This window comes from Cantharellus anzutake (genome assembly GCF_015039405.1).
Source record: "Cantharellus anzutake strain C23 chromosome Unknown EI90scaffold_144, whole genome shotgun sequence".
In the NCBI taxonomy this organism is placed as follows: domain Eukaryota; kingdom Fungi; phylum Basidiomycota; class Agaricomycetes; order Cantharellales; family Hydnaceae; genus Cantharellus; species Cantharellus anzutake.
The window spans coordinates 179,075-202,126 of NW_024067094.1; the positions used below are offsets into that span (position 1 = coordinate 179,075).

Genomic DNA, 23,052 nt, shown 5'->3' on the forward strand with positions numbered 1-23,052 from the left:
AAACCAAAGTGCCAGCTCCCGGGGCGCCTCTCCTTGCTCGAGGAATGTTCAAATACGACAGCGACTTTCTGTTCCACCCCCCTTGCAGGCTAGAGCCATTGGCCTGGACGTTCTTCTCTCTGCTGGTAGGTAGCCCAAATCTGGAGGTTTTCCTACTGTGAGAGAGAAAATATGTGCTGTTCGATTTTTTCTAATTCCTTGCTTCGGACGCTCAAGCTCCCGCATTCCCCACAACTCTAACTAGGGCGGCGATTCCGTCGTCGTTCCAGGCCGGCTTAACCTTGTCTCACAACATGTTTTCCTCGACGAAGATGACTTCCGAGTCATACATGGTAGTAGAGTTGGCCTAATCTTATTGTTGACTATTCGAACGGTTATCTACGTGCATAGTACAATGCCCTCATAGTGTTCATGATGTTTTATACTTGATGTGAACGCTCTTCACCCTCGTCAATTGGTCATATCCTAGCATCACCACAGTCATTCGAAATCAAGGTGGCGCAGTCTCTTCATGGAGCAACTTACCGAATTTGCTCAAGCTGATGCCTCTTCCACTCCATTTAACTCCAGTCCAACTAAGAGCTGGGTCGAGATAGTCACAGCGGTTCTGGTATACCGTCCCTGCCTCGACCTTGTCAACCAGCTCGAGGAAATCATCCTGCGAAGAGGTCCATATAGACGCTGTGAGGCCGTAAGGCGAGTCGTTCATTAATTTTATGGCTTCCTCGTCGGATGAAACCTGTTGCATCCACCAAATGTAAGGTCGAAGAATTTAGCAGAATACTGGCGGATGCCTACTTTCATGATCCCAACGACAGGACCAAAAGTTTCCTCTTTCATGACATCCATGGCTGGGACACTCTATTAGCAACAACTCGACGCGACGAAGAAAGACTAACAATGGGTCACATCAATAAGCACCTGTGGAGCAACATACGTTGTCCCTCTTTTGCGGGGTCAGAAGGAGGCAACACGCTTTAATCGATTTCTTCTACTTACTCTCTCGCACAGGGGAATAGCTGCTCCGGTATCAAAGCCTTAGCCCCAGCGCCAATCGCGTCCGAAACCTGCTTGCGAATTTTTTCGGCACTAGCCAGAGAGACCACTGGTCCAAGATTCGTATCCTTCTCAGTTGGGTTACCAAGCCCGTATTTCTGTTTGAAGGTGTCAAGTTAGAGCGGGTCGAAACCGTGGTCACGCAAGTGACCGACCTTCACAAGCTCGACATATGCTCTGACGAATTTGTCAAATAGCGACTCATGGACATATATCCTCTATGACCAGAGGTGTCCGATGAGCAGCACCAGACATCATTATCTCGGGAGTCACATACCTCGACGGCACAACAACTTTGTCCGGAATTGAAGAAGGCGCCTTTCACGATTCGTCGTCAGCTCCGGATGCTCACAGGCTGCATGCAGAATGTACTGACCATCCACTAATTCTGCAACGGTATAATCGAAATCCGCATTACCCATTACATATGCAGGATCCTTGCCTCCGAGCTATGTCAATGACGTCAGCTGTGTACAGGCTAGAAAAAATGATCACGTATTTGCCTCTAGCGCGACTCCAGGAAAATTATCGCTTGCGGCAGCTGCTCGACTAACAACTCTCCCATTCTGGACACTTCCGGTGAAGCTGACGAAATCCACTTTGGGGTGCTTGGTAACGGCCTCTACGCCCTGAGGGGTCAGATGAACTACTTGAAGAGTCTCGGGTGGAAGGCCGGCTGTATAAAATGCCGAGGCAAGTCTTTCTGCCGTTAGCTATGCATGCGGACAGCGTTCAGGGAATCATTACTATGCGATTGGATTCTCCTTACCGGTGTCTGCGGAGACGGCTTCAAAATTACGGCGTTTCCAGCTATAAGGGCCGGAAGCACGGAATTAATCATTGTAAGGTAAGGATAGCTGCAGAACAAAGTAACATTATGCGTTAATAAGTGATGCAACATCAATAAATTGCTTACTTCCAGGGTGAGATCACAAAGACTACGCCCAAAGGTTCTCGTCTAATAAAACGCCGGAAACCTGGCTTGTCTGAATCCTTCAATTCAACATCCGAAAGAGACGATGAGGCGATGGAGATCATAAATTTGGACCTATCAAGGGTCCCTCGTATCTCCCCCGCGTTCTGCGAGACAGGCCTAACGGATGAGATGTACTTATTATGAAGCTGCTGTGGCGGTATTCAAATATATTCACCTGCCCATTTGCAACGTCAACTCTGGAATAATTTGTTCGGAGAGCTTCTCAAACTCCTCCTTCAGGCGTGACCTGGTTGAGAATGATTCGCTGCGGGCACATCAACCCGAAGGAACGCACAACGAAACGGTTTGCGATCTCGATTCTCTTCTCGATCGGCACTTTAGCCCACGACCTCTGCGCCGTTGACGCTTTGTTCAATACCGAATCGTAATCTGTGGTCAACTCCCTGGTCACATAGCGAGATTGGTCGTGAGGTGTGATAGTTGTCTGCGGCATTCCGAATGATGATGTTGAAGTAAACGGCAGGCCCCGGAGTCCGCACATTCCAACTTCAAGGCCGTTGCTTGTCGCTGTTCCATAACACCCGATGGTTCATCAAGAATGAGGCGAACTTTTTCCGGATAAGTAATTTTGCTACCTTCAGAATTCAAGCACGATCCTACGGAGCAGTTGATAGATATGTGGGAACCTGGAGGGTGTACGTCTAAGATATTCATTGTGTTCCGAGAACATCATGCGAACTGGATCCTATGGGTTTCACTCCCGAAGAACCACTCCAGACGCCTACGTGCCGAGATTTGGGGCCAGGCCTCCATTCCCCGCCTAATTTTCTACCAATTCTGCTGATCCACATCAGATCTTCGCCACAATCCGAGAGATTTGTTCGAGGACATCCACTCCCCCGATTTCCCGTGCGCGCATCCTTGCTTGTATTCCCGTTTTTTTTTGTTTTGGGGATTTAGAACGTACTAATGAAGCGAATCGTTTGTGGCTGACTTATCAGTCATATCATGCTGTACTTTTAACGTTCGGGCGTTCGGGTGTATTCCTGATTGACATTCCTCTAATTCTCGGTGTGTCATTGACATCGTGAATCCGCAGCATCACGTCGGCAATGTACTTCCTACAGTCGCCAGCGAGTCTCTAATCTGGAAATATCGGATGTTCGTCGTCCCAGCAAGGCCCAGGAACCCGGCCGGTCTGGGCGAAATATTCATATCAGCGAGGAACGTCGCACCAGCGCATGCATACAACCACAGAAGCTAAATACGGCGACTTGGCCCAGGTAACTGGGCTGTATTTTTCAGGCAACGTGGTCGTCACTGCTTATGTTGGCGCCAAGAAGATTGTCAGCGGTAGGTACCGGTGATACACAAATGGGCGTTCAGGATTCGATTCGACTTGGGGATGGGCAATCACTAACTCTCGGAGGAACTTAGGAATGTGAACGATCGATCGTTACTAAGCTAAGAGTTCCGCTAGGAAGCAGCGCATTTCGTGGTGCTTTTGTGACGTCAGTCAGTGTGATAATTGGATCCGTAGGACATGTTAAGTCCTGCTTTGAACATCAGTAGAGCAGCAGCATGCCGACACATCACCTTATGGTCGACAAATAATTTGCGCTGTGGTTGGCCATTCATAATCATGTTCACCCCAGATCGGTAACCCAAAACTACGCAGTGTTCCCACGCTTCATTAAACGCGTGCATTCGCCTGCAAACTTGGTGTGCTCGAACCCGCACCTTCAGCGTCAGAACGCTTATAATTCTTTCCCAGAAGGGTTATTCCTGGACTCGGCGCGCGGAATATACTACGGTAATTGGCTCTTAACCGCTTCAAACTTCGCTGCTCAATGGGAGGTTGGCATGCATGGGTACTCTTCACGGTGTGCTGTATAATGATAACAGAGTTAACATGTGCTTCAATTTTAGGAGGAGCCGTATGCACTCCTTCGCTTGATACTAGGTGGTTTTGTTCCGTTTTTCCTTGTTATCAGTTTCGTCTTAGGCTCTCAGCCGGCTGTTCACCGGGTTTTCTCCCCAATCACTAAACATTGTTCTGCGTTCATTACCAAGCGAGAGGCGGAAGATACTCTTCTCTTCGATCGCGCATCTGATACTACAGAACTCAGAGACGAACCATCCCGGATTTCGAACTGGAAAACGGGCCTCATTGTTTCCATCGGCTTAACGGAGGCCATTATTTGGATCATATATGGGGCGTATGCAGTTGCTGCATTGGTGGAATCTCATTGGGGAGCTTTGATATTCCCTTTCTTCGTGGCACTTTCCTGGGTTTACGTCCTTTTGCGGCCTCTAATTCGGCCCATCGTCACCACCCCATTCGACCTATTTGTCCTTATTGGTTTCCACTTGACAATATCCACTGTTGATATCGCAGCCCTAATATACGGGAAAATCGCAATGGGAACAGAAATGCGCAATATTTTGTTATTCGCGCTTTTGGTCAGTAAATGGCTCGCCTCCCTGGTGGTTCTTGTCATTGTCCTGGGAACTCCACTGGATATACCTTCGGCGAACGTCACTTCCGGGAAAATAGAAGGAAAGCATCCTGAAGATTATACTACGCTTTGGGGTTGGATTTCCTTCTCTTGGATGCAGCCTCTTATGCACGAGGTTCGTGTCTCGTGGTGTTGTTCATTAATTTTTTTCCGCTAACCCCACGGCTCAGGGCCTAGTACGAACACTGAACGAAGAAGACGTCCCAGACATGAGCGTCACCTCGCAATCTAAACCTCTCTTCATGAAGTTCAATACACTCCAAAATAAATCGCTCTTACGACGACTGTTCGTGGCCAATAGGCGCGATTTGTTCGTAAGTTCAGTTGTTCCCCCGCATAGTAAGAGATGTCTAATCCACGCATTGCGCAGGTCGACTTCGTACTTACTGAGGCGTCTGTGTTTCTCCAATACGCTTCACCATTCTTTCTCAACGAGATCCTCAAGACCTTCGAGAGTCCCACCCCGGAGGCGCGTTCCAAGGGTTATATTTACGCAATCCTCTCCTTTGTTTGCTTGGTCTGCAAAGCCCAGGCTGATGCTCAACACCTTTACTTTGGTCGTCGGGCTGCCACCAGATTGCGATCGGAGCTCATGGCATCTGTATACGATAAAGCGCTCAAGAGGCGTGACGTATCTGGGACTTTTAAGAAAAGGAAAGATGACGAAGAAGTCAAAGGGCATAATAAGAAGGGGTCTTTTTTCTCATCCAGAAGTCAATTGAAGAACAAACCAACGGATGACACGAGCAGCGCAGACATCGGAAAAGTCGTCAACCTCATGAGCGGTGATGCGAACCGAGTGGCAATATTCGTTTCATCAGCATATTTCTTTTACGGGGCACCAGTAGAGATCATCATTGCCGGCACCTTCCTCTTCAAGTACGTCTCTACGTTTCCTCTGCTGGAACTTCCGTATTAACACAAGCTCTCGTAGCATTTTGGGTTGGGCAGCATTCTCTGGCTTCCTCGTATTGATCTTGACGGCCCCTCTGAACGCTTATTTGTCACGGAGGGCAGTGAAGGTACGTACTAAAAAGCAGGTTTTGCATTCACCATGATGACCCGATTTTAATACAAAGATAAACAAATCTTTGTCGGCCGCTCGGGACAAACGTATGGGAGTTTTAAACGAGTTCATAAGTTGTAAGTTCTCGGGCGTCGCTCCTTCGAAACAAGTCGCCACTAATGTTTGCTCGCTAAGCAATAAAATTTATCAAATTCTTCGCATGGGAGGAGAATTTTCTGGGGTTCGTTCTTCCGTGAATTTATCTGCTCAAGCCGCTGACGTCTAATCAGACGATCTCAAGATGCACGGAAGAAAGAATTGAAGATATTGGCTAAAGGTGCGAATGCCTGTCGCTGATACCGGAGACATATTCAATGATAGTGAACAATATAAGAACGGACAAATACTATCCTGTTCTCACTGCTGTGGGTGACTCTGCACCTGTCTCGTTTGTACTCACCCTGATGGAAAATGAAGTTGGAGCGTTGCGCCAATATCCGTGTCCATTGTCACATTCTTGACTTACACTGTGATTCTCCAAAGGGAACTCACTGTCCCAACCGCGTTCACTGCCATCGCCATATTCAACATGTACGTTTCTAGATGCAGCTCCGTTTGCTGGTAGCTTTGACCTTCTCGCACAAGGCTCCGTATCCCTTTGAACGTCATCCCTAACTTCGTCGTTCAACTGCTCCAAGCATCTGTTTCCCTCAAGCGTATCGAAGAGTTCCTGAACGAGGAGGAGGTTGACCCGGAAGTCTCATCTTTGAAGCGAGAAGTCGTCCGTACTTCGTCGCAACCTTCAAGCATCGGGATTCGGAGTGCATCGTTTCAATGGGCTAAAGGCGCGTCTCACTCCACCCTGTCTCTGACGTCACCTCGGACAGACACCGCAGTGGATGCATCTAAAGTTACACATGCACCCGAGGATTCGGTTTTCGAATTGCGTGACATATCCGTGGAGTTCCCTAACGGTGTGCTGTCAGTGATTACAGGTGCGTCCGCCAGGAGATCCATCCAGCTCCGATGCCTGAATGCAGCCTTCATAAGGTCCTACGGCGTCGGGAAAGAGTGCACTTCTATTTGCCTTGCTCGGTGAAATGACTATGCTTCCTGAAGGGCAGCGCTTACTCCCCAAGGATCCTTCCAGCGTGGACGAGTTCGGTCTCACTAATTCCATTAGTTATTGTGCTCAGACTCCCTGTAGGCTTTATTTCATCGAATGTGACCGGCAGGTACTGACGTTGTGATAGGGCTTCAATATATGTCGATAAGGGAAAATATCTTGTTTGGTGCAAAATACGATAGCGAACGTTATAACGAAGTGCTCGAGTGCTGCGCCTTATCGCCAGATCTTGCTATATTTGAAGACGGAGATGCGACGGAGGTCGGTGCTCGTGGTGTAACATTGTGCGTATCCTTGCGGAATCATTCTATTCGTGCCGCTGACGAAACGCGACTTAAGGTCTGGTGGCCAAAAAGCAAGGTTATTGTGGCTATTGATGGTTACCCTTGACTTTTTCTGAAATTTCCATGACAGAGTTGCACTGGCTCGTGCAGCATACAGCTATTCCAAGTTTGTGCTCCTTGACGATGTATTTGCTGCTGGTGAGCTGAAGCGCTTGTTTGACGCGAAGGAGACTGAGTGTCGGCTATAGTTGACAGTCACACTGCAAATGTTTTATGGGATAAGTTATTCCAGGGACCCCTGATGAGAAACAGAACCGTTATTGTGAAGACACTGTATTTTCGACCATTCTGCTGGGCGCTGACATGGATTCTTAGCTTGTCACTCACCAACTAGATTTGGTGCTCGGAGGAGCACACTACCTGGTTCGCATGCTGGACGGACGTATCGCTCTCCAAGGAGAGATAGATGATTTACGTTCCAAAGGCAAACTGGATGCGGTTAAGCAGGATGCAGTGACTCAGGTTGAGGTCTCGCCACAGATCGCTCACATTCCTGAAGAATCCGATCCGGTCGTGGAAGGTTCTCCGGAAGCGAATGGCAACAGTAGATCGGCGCGGAAGCTCGTCAAAGACGAGGAAAGGGCGAAAGGAAGCGTCAAATGGTCTGTGTATAAAACATACCTGACCGCGTGTGGGTACTGGGTTCTGCCTTGCGTGGTCGCTGGCATCGTGCTCTATCAGATAGAGTAATTGCTACCGTTTCAACCAACCATTAGCTCTCTGACGATCCCCTTCAGTGTTTTGGGAGAAAAGCTGTGGATAAGGCAATGGGGTATTGCCTACGAATCTCACGAGCACAGTTCCCTTGTGTCAACATACTTCTCCAGTTATTCCTCGGTTATTCATTTCGAACCAAAGATGGCAATCGGTTTACCATACGCCAATGGGACTACGATCAGCGCGGAAGCGTTGCCATCGCCGTACACTCACCCGCTGTTTTATGTCCTGATATATGGAGCCATCGCTCTGGGTGGCGCTCTGGTCACCTGTATGAACACCATCGTGCAATATTACGGAGCATTCACTGCATCGAGGTTGGGCGAATGTTTCGTCTGGGGTGGGGTTTTTTTATTCACAAGATTTCACTAGGCGACTTTTTAACAGGCTTCTTGTTTCCGTTGTTCGTTCGCCAATGAGATGGTGAAGCGATTTACCAACCTAAGAGGTCGGGAGGTGCTAACTACTCGTTGTCAAATAGGTTTGATACAACGCCGATAGGTATATCTGAAAGGAAACATTTTCCTATTGTGATCTTACATTTTTCTCCCCAGGGAGGATTCTCAACCGTTTTGGCTCTGATATCATTACGATCGACTCCTCGATTAGGTCTGACTACCCTTTCTGTCTCTCAGCAGCAGCAGCTTACTAACCGCACATTACGTTAGCGCGTCTCTACGCGGTACAACATCGTGGATTGCTGCTTTCATCGCCGCCATGCTTACGGTTACAATAGTCCTCCCACTATTTTTGCCCGCTGCTTGCGTCATGGGTTCGTGTGCCTGACCTTGGACCAAGAAACAAGTTGGAAACTGACATTGGTTTTCAGGATATTTCTACTACCGGTACTCTGTTGCTTATGTGCGAACAGGAAGGGATTTGAGGCGTATGGAAAGCAATTCTCGCAGCCCCATCTTTGCATCCTTCGGTGAACTATTGGATGGAATTGTGACAGTTCGGTATGTCTTCTGTCCAGTTCACCGCCTAACGGTTCTCACCCAGTTCATAGTGCATATTCAGCGGAACAGCGTTTCTTCAACACCCTTCACACCAAAGTACAAATCTTCGCTTTCTTTCGAGTTGAAGGAGCGTTAACTTGAGCCATAGGTGGATGCGACGACTAAAATGTGGTTCCAATTTTGGATGGCCAACCGGTTCCTACTGCTCCATTTTGATTTCCTATCTGCAACCAGTATCCTGCTTACAACTATTGTAGCAATATCCTTGGGCGTTGATCCAGGCACAGCCGGTCAGTTGCGACTCGGCTTAAGCACCCATCTTCATTTTAAGTTTCATGCCCAGGTCTTTGCATTACGAGCGCCATGGCGTTCACATCCTCAGTGTACTGGACATGTCGGTTCATCACTCAGCTGGAAATGGGTGAGCACCATCATTATTACCACTTCATTTTCACATATCTATTGTAGACACTAACGCCGTTGAGCGTGTTGTTGAGTATTTGAATCTGGCCCAGGAGCCCCCCGCCATCATCGAATCAAACCGACCTCCTGCCTATTGGCCATCAAACTCGTCAGAGTATATAGTGCATGTGAATGACCTCGTTATTAAATATGCCAAGGAGTTGGATCCGGTGATAAGAGGCGTTACATTTTCGCTACGCAGCGGAGAGAGAATAGGATTGGTGGGGAGGACCGGATCTGGAAAATCGACCCTTGCGTTGTCATTTCTCCGTTTTGTTGACCCTTCCGAGGGCAGCATTATTATCGATGGCATTGACATTGTCACTATCGGAGTACAAGACCTTCGGTCTCGAGTGGTGAGTCATAGCCAGCCTTGACAGCAAGTAGTCATTTCAAGTCCCATATTTCTAGACGTTGATACCGCAGGATGCGGTGTGTACAGTTTATCGTCATGGGTTTCGCGACTGGGACTGAGTTCCGTTAAGACACTTTTCAGTGGTACTATCAGAGAGAACTTGGATCCATTCGAAGGTTCATTTCGTGGTTTCTCGCCGCTGGGTGATTTCTGACAGTACCTTAGAACATTCTGATGACGAGCTTCTCGATTCGTTATTCCGTGTTCAGCTCATCACTCCGAGTCAGTACAATTCGCGAAGATCAACTAGAGCATCTACCCGAGCGTCTTCCCCCGCTGCCCTGGAGCCTGAGGACCAGCCGCATCCAGAGACAGGGTCCATCCCTATTCCACCTCCCGTGCAGGTAGTCGCCACCCTTCCTGAAAACATGGAGCCCAAAATCGACATCAATCTGGACACACAAGTGGCAGCAGGAGGGTTGAACTTTAGCCAAGGTCAACGACAGGTACGTTGCATCAGGCCTTAATGCCTTGCAAAAGCTGATTGTTTCCAGCTCATCGCGATGGCCCGTGCTTTGCTGAGGTGAGTGCCTCATTGAGTAATCGCCATTCAGGAATAATTTTTGTCCAGACAAAACGCGATTGTCATAATGGTTCGTAGCGTTTTTGTGTGACTGCACGCTTCGCTCTTATCCAAACCTATTTCTCCAAATTTAGGATGAGGCAACGGTTAGTGGTTAGTTCGGCCATCAGTTCTTTCCGTGCTAACTACGAAGGAAGAGTTCCATTGATTTCGAGACAGACGCAAAAATTCAAAACACTATACGAGATGAGTTCAAGTCAAGCTTATTGATCACGATTGCGCACCGATTGGTGAATAACTTAACGTTGGCTAACGCACCGTGATTCTGACTTTGCTTCTACCCAGCGTACGGTCATTGATTATGATCGATTAATAGTACTCGATCAAGGGAAAATAGTGGAAATGGACACTCCAGCAAATCTCATCTGCAAAGAAGGGGGCGTCTTCCAACGAATGTGTCTCAAATCTGGAGACTTTGCGCAGCTTAAAGGATCAGCCCTGGCTGCGGCGCACACTCACACTCAGTGATGTCCATTTATGCTAGATTAACGAATTATAGACGGTGAACGCGTCACACGATGAAGCTCGTACTTCAGATTGGTCCTCTTTGATCAACCCCCGGCGCCGTTGCTCTCAGTAATTCCTTCCTTGAATCGTCCAGTTTTTTCGTGATCGCCCAAATGTCCTTGGTAAGTTCTGGGGAATGAAAGGATAGAGACATCAACCTGAAACAACGTCAAAATAAGTGGTCCAATAACGATAGGGCCGTAAGATGCATGCACACCTTGCCAATGACATCCGAAGTATGAGATCATCGGACGTGACAGGAGAAGGGGATGATTGACGCCCCCGAACATAGTCTTGCTGAATGAACTGGATGATAGCGTTAATACTTGGCTTCGGTTCAGTATTGGCTGACCAAAACCCTTACTTGCGATATCTCTTCACTGATTTGGACTTTGCCTTGCTTGGCGCCTCCGAGCAAATCCCTAAAGTGTTTCAATTTCTCCGCTGGTGGTTTCTGTACCTGCGCAGCGTCTTTATACAGCACCGAAACGCCCTCCCCAGGTCTCAATGGCACGTAAACATCGGTCTGTCGAACAATGTGAGATCCAGTCACCCATAACGCTGGATTCTCATACCTCGACGAAAGGTGATGTTCGTCCCTGTGCTAGAGCTATGAACTCCAAATCCGTTTGGAAAGGGAACGAACTATAAGGGAAAATATAATCCAGCGTCTGATTCCTGACGCATTGTTTGAGTGCTGCCACATTTCGCACTCCGGCTGGGGAGCGAACGATCATGATCTAGTTTTTAAGCCTCAAGTCGTAAACCTACTCTCGTGAAGCGTCCCTTCAGAGACAGCGCTGTCCGAAACAAGGACCACAGTCCCAGCGGGAAGCTGGAGACACCCACTAAGCAACTCCTCGTCCACGCTTTGTGGTTGGAAGCGGGATTCGTTCATGAAGGAGATAGAGAGGGGCAAATGGACTAGGGCAGGAAGCAACAGCTGTAGAACGTGCTTGATCGTTGGCTCGAGAATCACCCTTGTAGGTGAGGTGTTCGGAATAGGGGGCGGGGCAGGAAAAGAGGAGATAGTCAAGGAAAGGGGAAGTATGGGTGGTTCTCGAGATTGTCTAAAGAACATTAGTTTATGGAGAAAGAAGGGGAGCGTTTTGGCTCACACACGACTTATGCACGCCATCAAGATCCACTCGGCGACGGTGGTGTCTCCGCCAAGGCCCTCCGCGGCAATCCAGGCGATAAGTTCGGAACGTAGAGCATGGAGTGGGCCCAGTGTGAGATTTTGAATTATGTCATTTGGGGCGCCCAACACAAGCATATCCATAGGGAATTTGAAGGGCAGTCTGCTCTCATCCGGAGAACGGTGAAACACGGTATGCAAAGTCGGCACCTCAATCTCTTCTTCGTTAACATTGAGTATCCTTTTTGGGATCGCAGGAAGACATGATAAGATGCGGCGGGATGAGGGAAGTTTTTAGGCTCACGGTGCGTTTACAAGGATGCCAACAAACGTCACAACATCAGTCAGTTTTAAGGATTCTGCCTCCGATCCATAAAGCTGGATGGGAGAAGGAGGTTCAGCACTGCACCTTCAGTCAGCCAGATGACGGCTTACTTTGACGTTGACTCCAAGGTGTGCTTGGGAAGGAAAAGGATTCTTCTTGGATTGAGCACTTGTTTGACTCAGCGTTTCTATGCGGGAGATGAGACAAGCGGAGGAAAGGGAGACGTCATGGGCGGACCTTCTTCTGATCCAACCTAATCGTCATCAGAATGAGACTAACGCAAGCCTGTAGGCAACTGACCGCTGTACCGGATGCCCAGGCCGATTCACCAGGAACAGATACTGCCCAAAGGGTCGTCCGATCATCGAGGAAATGCTCATAGGCGTGTGAAGTTGGATCGTCATCCACTCGGTCTCCACATTCTTCTGCAAGTCCCCAGCCACCGAGCTGCCGGGCAGGGAGCTCTTTGCAATATACTTCTGTTCCAGTCGATTGCACCATAGCACGAAAACGTACTAGAGGCCTTTTCTCGGATAGAAGGCTATCGAGGCAACCTTTGGCCGTGGTTAGATTGGGAATCTATACGATCGACATTTCCTGAACAAGTGCAGATAAACAGGTTCTGAATGCGTACTTGTTGGATGTCCGCATCAGAAGCGAAGACCGACGCAAAGTGGTGTACCACCACACGAGGGAAGTTGTTTGCTTCTCGGTTCTTCTGATAGAGATCCTGGAGGACTGATGATGGATCTGATAACGCGTCCGCAAGCAGAGAGGAGACCATCGAATCGGGTCGCGAAGATCAAGCCTATGTAAACTGAACTCAAAGCTTGCAATTTGACAGAGGTACGAGATTAAATAAGACTCGCATTGTGGTCGCCTAATACTAATACTATGTAATAGTTCATATCGGATTGTTCCCATCATTCCTTACACAAACACTTTTTTCGTTGGTTGTGCGACTGGTATCCAACCACAATCCTGTTCCCATTTAATATTGGCCGGTAGCGCACAAGTCTGGGCGTGTAATCGAATTGTCTCCACATACGCTAAGCTACTGCCGTATAAAAACGAGGTGTAGGAGTAAAGTGACACAGAATGGAAGTCGTCAACGTCCCCTCTGCCGGGTAACTCGGCGTCCAGCTTGGACACGGGCCCCGGAACGCGTGACCCTTCTAGGTGGAGAAATCAATCCCGCGCGCCGTGCATGTCGGGTCCGTGTGACATGTGAACTAAGTATATTCGTACTGTTCTTGGGAGGAGGCTCAACCTCCGCGCTCGATTCTTCCTCCCCTCCTCGGCTGTCAAGAGTTTGAGATGGTGGGTAACCAGCAAAACGGGTAGGCTTACAGGTCTTCTTCTACCTCTTGTGTCGACTCGTTAGCAGCAGCACTGTTTCCATCACCGTCTGGACTTTCCTGAAGTTTGCGCGGCCGCTTGGCCCACTCCGCCTGATTTTCTGGATCCCCTTCTCTGATACGGCCGAATCCGCTCTCGCTGCTATTTGACTCGTCTGCATCACGAGAATGACTCTCAGATCGTGGAACTTCGCCTCGGGGGGAGTCCGCCGAATGGGCACTTAAATTCCGCCCCGGGCGCAGCTCTCGCACTGTAGGCCGCCTAAGTGACTGGGCGCTGTCTGACCTTTCTTCCGCAGACGAACCACTGATCCCAGCTATGTGGGAGATATGATGAATCGCAGGGGTGCGGGCGATTTTCCTGGGTTTTGGCCGTGGCCGATATTCCCCATCGCTATCGTCTTCAGAGGTGGCCCTGCTGCGTCTACTGCCATTTCCAGAGCCCTCTGGAATATCAGGGGGAGATTCGCGTCGTGGGAGCCGACGTTTAGGAAGCTCGTGACGCTGGGGAGAAACCGACCCCTCGCTGTGAAAGTCCAGATCCTCAAATTCATCATCCCCACTTGAGATGCCATGTTTCTCTTTATAGCGGTCGATTTGCCTATCATAAAACTCCATGTGCTTCTTGTAATGGTTGTTCCAAGATTGCACTGTGTGATTTTTGGCCCACGGATAGATGTCAAGGTTTCTGTAGAGGTTCTCGTAGAGCAAGTATCCGGCTCGTGACCCGGGCCGTCTTTGGCTCGATTTTTTGGGGGCCATTCGTGCTGTACGGGACAGAAGTTGTTTCACGCTAACTGTAAGCCGGAGAGGTCTTCCTACCTGCGTATCGTACTAGATTCGTCATGTCCTCTCGAGTGAAAGGGCGAGTCCTTGAAAACATTAGCTACTATCATTATCCTGAGAAGCATTGGTTGTCCTTACTCTTGCCCTGGTCGTCGGCCAGGCACCCTGGTTACTCTGTATGAAGAAAGCTTTGCGCGTTTTTTCCGGATACAGTCACGGAACCATGATATGCCCTGAACTTCGCCTTTAGCGAGTCGATAGTATTGCTCGATGTCATTCCCAGGTTCGTCGCCGACAAGAATCAGATCGGCGTCTGAGTCAACACGAGTGACTACACCTCCATATTTCTATCCACATCAAGCTGAGAATCAATATCGGTGACAGGACATCGCTTACCGCTATGTCAAATTTTAATAATTCTCTCACATCACCCCGCGGGATCGTCTGGTGTATGAAAAATTCAAGCGGTATGAAGCCACGCATATATCCTTTTGCGTTTTCATTCCCGGAGAGGAAAACGGGGTAGACATCTAGGTTCGTCGTATCGAGTAGCTCACGGGCTTGAATACATGCAGGAATGAACGTGAAACACTTGAGCGTATTCAGAGGAGAACCTAACGGAGGCAAGAGCTATTTACCACAACGGGGGTTCCATCTTCTACCTGAGGTTTGGAGGCATTATCTCGAGGATCCCAGAGGACATAATCCGCATCTAAAGGATCAGAGACGGTCTCACCCTCTTGTTCCTTCGTTGCTGATGAGGACATTTGGCAGAGTAACAGAAGTGAGCTCTCACATGTATGATTTGACGTAGTTCCTTTTGCAGAACGGGGTGAAGGCCACTCAAGTAGAACTTGTATGCCCCATTCGCGGTCCTGAAGAGAGCCATCCGGGGGGTTCGAGATGGGCTCGAGACGATGCAAGTGAAATGAGCGACTAAGTGGAAGGCAGCACCGACAGGGCTTTGTTGATATTTGTTTTGTTCTCCCATTGACGCGTCCAAAACCACCGACTCAGCACTCCAATGAAGCGAACACGCCACATACCGAGGCAAAACGCGCCCAATCACGTCCGTGTCGAAGAAAGCAGCTCGGAGAGCGCGTCAGAGCTTCGACCTCCCATGCCACCATATCCTCGCGCCGTGGAATTCCCAAACCCAAGCTCTGCTGATCCCAAGAACTTAAGGCCACCTCGCTCACCTCAACCTCGATACCGTGCGGTTTCTCCTTCTTTTGAAGTATCTTCGGCCAAAGATTTGAAAGAGTCTGAGCTGGGTGCCGAATCGTTGGGGTTTAACTCTATTTCTGCGCCGCGTGACAACCCGGTCGGGAACAAGCATCACAAATCCTCCCGTTTGCAGCCTCCGAGAGTCTCTTCTGCTCGTTACCGGAGCCGTTCACCCTCTAATCTTCCCCCCAGACGAGAAAGGCACATTGCAGACGATATTTCCTCATCTGATGAAGCGGGACACCCGTATCGGAAGTCTATGGCCCCCCAGCCCCAACTGCAGCATGTCCTTCCGTCGCCCCGATCTAAAGATGGAAGCACTACTGTTAGAGGCAGAGATGGTGGTTTGGCTGCTCCACCAGTCGCAGAAGTCCCTCTTTCCCCATTCACTGGCGATGCCGTCCAGAAGAGAGCGGGACGTTTCGATACTCCCCAAAGGATTGCCATATCCGGTCAATATCGGCTTGCCGAAGGGAGTAACCAGGCTACACCACCCTACGCTGCAATGATGATGCCAAGGCCGCAGGCTCTCGACCAACCCCCGTCTTCTGTTCCGTCGCCTTCACCCACCGGGAATCGTATTGACTCTTATGTGGGGCCCATTGACCCCAGGGCCACTCCCACTGAGGGGAGTAAAAGCTTTGTCTCCTCATCTCGGGTCACGTTTGCATCTCGTCCGCGAGCGTCAACTTTCAATCTTGGCGGGAGAAGCGAAGCGAACCCACGAAAACCGAATTTGGATAGGAAAATACCTGAAGTCAAGGCCATAAGTGATATCAATGCATCTAAGGACCAAACGAGGAATGGCCTTCCGGCGTCCAATGAGGAATTTAGATCAGAAGTCTCCGATGCTGACAGTCAAACCTCCCAGATCGTGATTGATGAGGAAAGGAGTCGTTCTCAGAAGAGGGAACTTAAGCCTGGCTTACGCTCGAAAAGTGTTGGACATTCTTCGCATTCTGCGTTCCGCAGGTCAGTAATCACAGTCATCTGGTTGTTTAACTTTCCTAAAACGTGGACATAGTCACAAAATTTCCCCAACGATTGCTTTTGACAAGTCGAAACGAGATCCGCTTCCAGTGAGTTTGGATATCGTCACAGACCATCAAGACGCTACTGGAGGAATCCCGAAATCATCTCGCATGTGAGACTTCCGGACCAGTTTATGTTCCGGTTCCTGACTATGTTGTGTACTAGCCCGCAACACGCATCTCAAACGAGGAAAAAAGGAGCCGTCTCGTTCGCTCCAGGGAACGAGTATGTCTCAGGTCGTACTCAGACAGTTGACACAAAGAAAAGTCGTGCCGAATCAAATAGCCTTACTGAAGCGCGGAGGCTTGATACACCTGCTCCTCTTCCCCAAGGTCCTCTCGCGAGGCCCCGCAACACAATAAATGAGTCGGGAGGCGACTTGCATGTATCAGAACATTTCGTGCCTGGTTCGCCGAGTGCCCATCCCCATGAAGAGAAACTCGATACAACGCCGATCATTCCGTCCTTCACCACGGTGCACCAGGATACACATTCTCAGCCGTCTTGTGGTCAAGGTACTCCGCATGCGAATGCTCAGGCTCAAAATTTTTGTATCTTTAACTCGCCCGGCGTGTCTCAAGCCACAGCTGTTCATCCTGCTACTGATAGAAAGAAGAGATTGTCTGCTCTCAAAAGGATCACGCTTACCCAAACTGCACAGCCCGAACAACGGCGCCTTGCTAGGGACCTTTCTCACGTTGGTGATTACTCTCGGTCACCAGGTCCCACTTCGGCGAATGACGCATCTCCTTTATCTAATCCTTTGTTCTTGGCTTTGACAGACGCACTGTCTCAATCGAACCCGAGTGCTCTTCATTCCGCCGGCTATCCTCGGTTGTCTTGGCTTGGCGACAATGATGCCGAGGAACAATATTGGACACCAGTTGATGACTCAGCCCAGAAGCCTGCGGCTGGTCATTTTCCCTCAGTGTCTAGTCCAATCTCATATGTCGTCGCACCCAAAATCCGGGGGAATAAAAACTCTCCGCCAGAACAGCCCGCCGTCCAGAGCGCATTTTCTAGCTTCCAAAGCGACCTCTCTTCGCTGGTGACCGACGAACCTTCTGTTTCAGATACTGGTACATCTATCAGTGCTCCAGCCGAGGAGCTGTTCAAGACTCTGGAGGACTCAAGACAAGATGAGAATCATTCATCGTCTACGCGCCATCACAATGACCTCAGTGGTGTTGAGCCGAAAACGTGGAGAGAGACATTAACTGATGATGCTTATGCTGCTCTACTTGCTAAATATGACGTGTTTGAAATGCGACGCCAGGAAGTGATCTGGGAATTGCGTCGATCAGAATCGGACTTCATCGCTGACTTGCAAACAGCAGTTCGCCTCTTTGTACAACCTCTTCGTGTCGAACACAATACGCGGTGGATCCCAGGTCTGAACTCAGACATTGCAAAACTTTTCGACTGGCTGGATGATATCGCTCAGCTCCACAGAAGATTACTTTCAACAATGCAAGGATGCAGAGAAAACCAGGTGACGTAAGATGTGTCATTGTGCAGTGGTACCTCTCATCTCTGCTCTAGTTCCCTATTGTCACTCAAATTGCCGAGTCACTTCGTCCTTTTGTCTCAGAACTTGAGGTCTATCAGCCTTACTTAGTTCACCTCGATGACTGTATAGACTGGATTGAAGGCGTTGCTCTTAATCCAGACAGTGATTTTGGGGAATTCATTAGGATACAGTCCATGGCCCCCGAATGCCCAGCCTCTCTTTCAGTCTTATTGCAGAAGCCCGTTCAGCGATTACTCAGGTATCCTTCTCGCTTCAAGGTCAGCGTCCGATCCCGGTTGTTTGAACTTCTCTTAAAACAATTTTCAGGAATTACTGAGTCTGACGCCTCATCGTCATCCTGATCACTTGAGCATGTTCTCATTACTTCATAGCACCGAACTGGTCATCAGGGTTCTTCAGACCGTTAAACTGCGGGAGTCGGAATACACAACAGTTAAGCACTTGGCTGCAAAGATTCATGGCCTTCCGACGGAGTTTGAGCTCGCCAGCAGAGAGCGAAGATTAATAGCGCAAGGCCCTCTTCTTAGGTTACGTCCTGCAGAAGGGGATCCAAATAATGAGATTCCACCTTTACGTACTCCTCTCATCAGAAAATACAGCCCAGACCCGTTGTCACCAGACTCTGGCTCTCCTACTTTGGGATCCAAAAAATACAAGGAACGTCACTCGCCGCGTCGTACACCCAAGAACACTTATGACCACTCCATGTCTAACATCCGACACCGTGATAACACTCCCGATACCTCGGTAAACATCAAGGTTGTGATAACAAAAGCTGAAGAGCCAGAAGCCGACGGAGCCTTTGAAGAGGACAAATGGATATACGCCTTCGTCTTCACTGACGTCGTTGTCCTTACGGAGACCCTGGAGTGGACGGCTCCAATCTCAAGGCATCATGGAATGGATTCACCACTTGAGGATTCATGGGATCTGTTGGAAGACATTGGACTAGCTCGAGTTCTTGGCTTTTCTGACCTATCGACTCAAGCGCGTAAGGGCTTCTACTATCGTTGTGCCTCTATCCCCTATAAATATGTTTCCAGGAGGCCACTTGATTGCTGTGGATCTTCTGCCTCTGGATGTTGGATCAACCGAGCATCTCCATTCCTCCGCCACTCGGACGTATTTCAGTTTGCAAGCTTCATCGGAAGTGGGTCCAAACAACGTTTCGACTGTGCTGGGTGATGCTCGTCAGCAATGGAATGTCGCCTTCGGTCGGTGCTACGTCTACACTTTACGTTCTTTGTGTTTCCCAGAAGCATACAGTATGGATGGCTCAAGGAAAGATACCCGTCCAAGAACGATTTTGTCCGTCTTATCATCCGGTCAACCCCTCCCAAGGAGCCCCTCACTACAACTTCAGGACACACGGCTGGATTCTGTTAACCAAGAGCGAGAGGAGCGCGTTTGGTGGGCTATGCGCTTTCGTCAGATCCTTGAAGAAGTGACTTCGAGAGATGATGTTGAGGACTTCACGCCACCTGTGCAATCCGACATGAAAGACAACGTTTTCGACGACCACAATCTGGCACCAAATCAAGCCTCAAATCGATCCACGTCATTGTTCAAAGAAGCAACATCAAAGCTTTTCCGACTCAGGCGATAACTATGTCTATATTTATTGTATTCGTGTATGTGTGTACTTCGTTACTTTTGTTCGTCACTTCTCGTACAACTTCGTCCAAAAATGCGTACAAGCGTGTTCTCTGCGTGACCACTACTTCAACTGAGCAAGACTGGCAAGTAAAACGTCCTGATCGATTTTTGAGGCTGAAAGGACGAGCGCGTCAGAGGTAAACAAATGACGGAGGAAGGATAGTCGTCACCTTTGAGAACAAGCTTGGTGAACCGTTTTGCGTCCTCCGGATGTTCTTTCTCCAGGCGAGTAAGAGCTGTGTTTTCCATCTTCCACAGTACAGATGGCCGCTCTGCGACCATCGTGGCATTTCTCGGTTCCCCAGCAAGTGCAGTTAACTCTCCCGCCAAGGTACCAGCCACGCAACTCTCCTCGACAACATCAGCGTGTTCGCCAAAGATGTACGTAGCTCGAAGGATGCCGGATTCTATGAGATATAGTCCATCTGCGATATCACCTTGGCGGAAGACAACCTCGCCAGGTTCGAAGATCAAAGGTTTGAAATATGGTGTGATGCGGGAGATAAAACCGTCATCCAAGTCGGTATGTGTTGGGAATGTTTTCATGATGGTGCTGAAGGGTTGCTCATTATGGTTCGGAACTTCTTGTGTACCTGAAGGAGAGTATGAGATCAATTCCCAGTGCGAGAACTAGAGAAGCGACTGACCAGCAGGCGTTTCCATGATTCTTAATCCCGCAGCTCGGACGTGTATGCGACGCGGTGAGTTTGTGAAAGACTCGCTAAGGAGGGATGGTACATCGAGATGTCTGTTACGAACGTCTAAGAATGGAAGTTGTAAGACGCGGAGTGAATAGGGGATGTTGCAAGGCGAAGGGCAACTCACTGATAGGGACGTTTATTGCATCTTCCTGTTTGTGGGCCAGTGAATTGAACCATAGCTTGATATAGGCATTCTCAGTCCACTCAAGTGCCTACCACGTGGGAGTGAGTGCAACGACCCTGCGCCAAAATCGTCATGAGTACTCACTTCGTTCAGAGTTGCAAACACTTCGGTTTTTCCTTGCCAGAGGTTCACAGCTCGAAGTGCCTTAGCTACATTGGACGTAGTCGACTGACCACAAAAGACGAGCTGAACGCGACGAGCTTCGAGAAGTCGATGCAAGCGAACAAATGCCTCAGCGGCGGAAAGATCCAGCCCACTGACCAGGGTGAGGTCGATGATGAGGAAGCGAATCGGATTTTTTTTCCCACGTCGCGGCTTCGAGATACGCCCGGCATCTTTCTTCCACATTAGATATCGTCCCTGTACGATCAAGTGGGATGATCTTTGAGAAAACAGAATAAGAGATAGGCTCCATGTGACTATACCCACCAAAGAAAAGGAACCCTAACACACGTGCAAAGAATAAAAGTCAGAAACAAACCATCATCTTCCTAGAACGTTTGATCGTTACCTTGAAGACGCATGATGCAAGTCTGGGTCCCAACTTCCTGAAGATATCTCCGATGCGCACTTGGCCTTCTAACGGTCGACAGAGCCGTTGAACCCTTGAGATGGATTTGAAACAATCACAGTGGCGTCAGAACATGACTCTTCTTGGCCTATGAGCAGGAAGCACGTTGCTTACCGAGAAGGCGGTCCTAATGGACTCTCCTCGTGAATTTTGAACAACAAAGGATATGCACGCCACAATGATCCCAAATACAACTCCGGACACAAAGTCATACTGTTCCGATCAGAAGTTCCCGGTCTATAAGATTTCGGCCGAAACCAGGAGGCAACTTTCTTCCGACTTACCACAGTCATAACGGCCATGATCCCTAAATAACCCAGCGTCAGAGCGATAATATTCCATGCGAAATTGCGAATTCGACCTACCGAGGATGGTAATATACTCGGAAGTGCTAGCCTTTTTCCGTGTCTCCCAAGCCGCTTCAACAGCGAGGTCGATACCCAAAACGAAAATCAATGCTCCGACTTCGATCACCGCTGTTTTCATGATGCACCAGGTGAACCCTTCAGAATGAACTGAACTTCCAAAGAGCGGTGTAGAAACACGTACGGATATAAGCGATAGGCCCAGTTCCGATGAACAGCAATCCAGCAGTAGCAATTGTAAGAAGAATTCCAGAGTAACGCGTCGTACCGCCCACGCGATAGAACCTTTTGCAAGTGAACATCAATCCAAGGCCCGAATAGATCCATCATAACTGGGGAAACAACTCACAATAACGTATTCACATACGCAAGATAATTGCTTGGTACGCCAGCGAATCCAGCAATGAGGTTGCTCACACCATGCCCCGTCAATTCGAGGTTCAAATCTACGTCATCCTTTCCCAAAGAAACCCCTTAAGAGAAAAAAAAAAAAGCCGCCCACGTTCAGCTCTACCCCCCCAAAAACAAAAACAACCATCATCCGGACAACTTACCAAGAGCTGGGACATTGAGTGGCGGATGCAAAATGTTGAAAAACAAAAGGGCCAATTGGGTGGGCATTGTTGCCCAAATCGCTTTCCAGCTTGTCTCATGAAAATCTTTTTTGCACGAGCCAGAAAAAAAATTTGTAACAGTTGTGGGAAATGAGGAATGTAGGGGACTTTACCGAAATAAGAGTAAAACCTGTACCAAGGCTCATCTGACCCTCCAGTATTGAAGATCCACCCACTTTCCCTAAGCGATTGACATCCCAGCCTCCAATGGCCACAATGATATAGAACACAATGGGTAACACAACGAAATCTATTGCCGATCAAGTCACCCGTCAGGAACACAGCGAGCCGAAATGAACTCCACGGGGGGGGGAGAAAGTCAGATGAACTCACAAGCTGGGAAAATCAGCTGATGGTGATAATGGTGCGTTATCACGCGAAGCAATACGGCGGAGGCAAACGCGGGGACCCAAAGCACCAACACGTGCAAATCCATAAAATACATCTTGAGCAAGCGCCATGTAAATTCAGCCTTCTCTTCGCCCATTCCGGCCGAAACGTTGATTCCTGTTTGAATCAGAACACGCCGACGCCGCGATACACCTACGAGAGAGAAGAAGGTAAGCCATCGGGGCCGAGCAGAAGGAAAGAACAAAATGAGAGGCGGAGGCGAGATGGAGGAAAGAAATGAATGAAAAATCGCGCAAGGTCTTTTCGTTAATCCTCACCCTACTAGGATATGCCTTGGAAAGAATCCAATCACCGAGCCCAATCTCAGCAAACCGAGAAGCAAGAAAGTTAACCCGTCAAAATGGAAGATAGAGCGAAGGCGACCATGGTCGTAGCGATAATTTGCATCCTATTTTCCTCACCGACGATTTCTCATTATTTCCGTCGTCATGAGTTGGAAGAAGGGGATAACTTCGATGATCATAGATCCGGCGGCGCCAGGAAATGAAGATCCGCCCAAAGAATACACCAGCTGGGATATCA

The 23,052-nt window shown here is 49.0% G+C and overlaps 6 protein-coding genes across 6 annotated transcripts; 2 read left to right on the forward strand and 4 right to left on the reverse strand.

Moving 5' to 3' along the window:
- Nucleotides 1-190: 190 nt before the first annotated feature.
- On the reverse strand, nt 191-2,486 carry EI90DRAFT_3159381 (succinate semialdehyde dehydrogenase; the record flags this gene model as incomplete). The annotated part of the gene is made up of 13 exons (XM_039066228.1): nt 191-465; nt 526-739; nt 799-851; nt 900-946; nt 1,000-1,154; nt 1,212-1,274; nt 1,334-1,374; nt 1,433-1,505; nt 1,560-1,769; nt 1,826-1,913; nt 1,973-2,149; nt 2,208-2,266; nt 2,328-2,486. 13 exons carry the CDS (start codon nt 2,484-2,486, stop codon nt 410-412), a joined length of 1,395 nt encoding a protein of 464 aa, XP_038908708.1. The 3' UTR covers nt 191-409.
- Nucleotides 2,487-3,843: 1,357 nt separating this feature from the next.
- EI90DRAFT_3135791 (multidrug resistance-associated ABC transporter) lies at nt 3,844-10,592 on the forward strand (the record flags this gene model as incomplete). The annotated part of the gene is made up of 33 exons (XM_039064745.1): nt 3,844-3,864; nt 3,923-4,627; nt 4,683-4,826; nt 4,883-5,391; nt 5,447-5,534; nt 5,592-5,655; nt 5,714-5,759; nt 5,809-5,855; nt 5,900-5,966; nt 5,996-6,109; nt 6,164-6,513; nt 6,569-6,721; nt 6,772-6,928; nt 6,984-7,004; nt 7,059-7,126; nt 7,177-7,250; nt 7,304-7,674; nt 7,726-7,976; nt 8,260-8,314; nt 8,374-8,477; nt 8,535-8,664; nt 8,715-8,760; nt 8,813-8,954; nt 9,008-9,085; nt 9,133-9,482; nt 9,538-9,558; nt 9,612-9,657; nt 9,707-9,987; nt 10,036-10,064; nt 10,113-10,134; nt 10,199-10,210; nt 10,262-10,354; nt 10,410-10,592. The coding sequence occupies 33 exons, from the start codon at nt 3,844-3,846 to the stop codon at nt 10,590-10,592; spliced, it is 4,842 nt and encodes a 1,613-aa protein (XP_038908709.1).
- A 64-nt stretch (nt 10,593-10,656) lies between these two features.
- On the reverse strand, nt 10,657-12,878 carry EI90DRAFT_2947780 (uncharacterized protein; the record flags this gene model as incomplete). The annotated part of the gene is made up of 10 exons (XM_039055358.1): nt 10,657-10,789; nt 10,849-10,937; nt 10,996-11,157; nt 11,207-11,349; nt 11,403-11,701; nt 11,750-12,010; nt 12,074-12,147; nt 12,205-12,281; nt 12,391-12,622; nt 12,687-12,878. The coding sequence occupies 10 exons, from the start codon at nt 12,876-12,878 to the stop codon at nt 10,657-10,659; spliced, it is 1,662 nt and encodes a 553-aa protein (XP_038908710.1).
- Nucleotides 12,879-12,986: 108 nt separating this feature from the next.
- Nucleotides 12,987-14,293, reverse strand: EI90DRAFT_414914 (uncharacterized protein). The gene is made up of 2 exons (XM_039067587.1): nt 13,445-14,293; nt 12,987-13,395 (listed from the first exon to the last, which is right to left on the reverse strand). Exons 1-2 carry the CDS (start codon nt 14,212-14,214, stop codon nt 13,203-13,205), a joined length of 963 nt encoding a protein of 320 aa, XP_038908711.1. The 5' UTR covers nt 14,215-14,293; the 3' UTR covers nt 12,987-13,202.
- Nucleotides 14,294-15,233: 940 nt separating this feature from the next.
- Nucleotides 15,234-19,634, forward strand: EI90DRAFT_3159384 (uncharacterized protein; the record flags this gene model as incomplete). The annotated part of the gene is made up of 6 exons (XM_039066229.1): nt 15,234-16,437; nt 16,490-16,609; nt 16,663-17,989; nt 18,040-18,285; nt 18,335-19,019; nt 19,072-19,634. The coding sequence occupies exons 1-6, from the start codon at nt 15,263-15,265 to the stop codon at nt 19,632-19,634; spliced, it is 4,116 nt and encodes a 1,371-aa protein (XP_038908712.1). The 5' UTR covers nt 15,234-15,262.
- A 116-nt stretch (nt 19,635-19,750) lies between these two features.
- Nucleotides 19,751-22,126, reverse strand: EI90DRAFT_3135794 (uncharacterized protein; the record flags this gene model as incomplete). Its single annotated transcript, XM_039064746.1, has 12 exons — nt 19,751-20,277; nt 20,332-20,445; nt 20,510-20,597; nt 20,654-20,825; nt 20,878-21,013; nt 21,081-21,174; nt 21,255-21,353; nt 21,425-21,447; nt 21,506-21,616; nt 21,690-21,790; nt 21,855-21,978; nt 22,060-22,126. The coding sequence occupies 12 exons, from the start codon at nt 22,124-22,126 to the stop codon at nt 19,751-19,753; spliced, it is 1,656 nt and encodes a 551-aa protein (XP_038908713.1).
- Nucleotides 22,127-23,052: the final 926 nt, after the last annotated feature.

What these genes read in the sequence shown, in the direction of transcription:
- EI90DRAFT_414914 (XM_039067587.1), bottom strand. Translation starts at nt 14,214, where the DNA reads ATGGCCCCCAAAAAATCGAGCCAAAGACGGCCCGGGTCACGAGCCGGA. An exon ending in CAAGAGGTAGAAGAAGACCT is followed by an intron (nt 13,396 to 13,444) that starts GTAAGCCTACCC and finishes AACTCTTGACAG; the next exon opens with CCGAGGAGGGGAGGAAGAAT.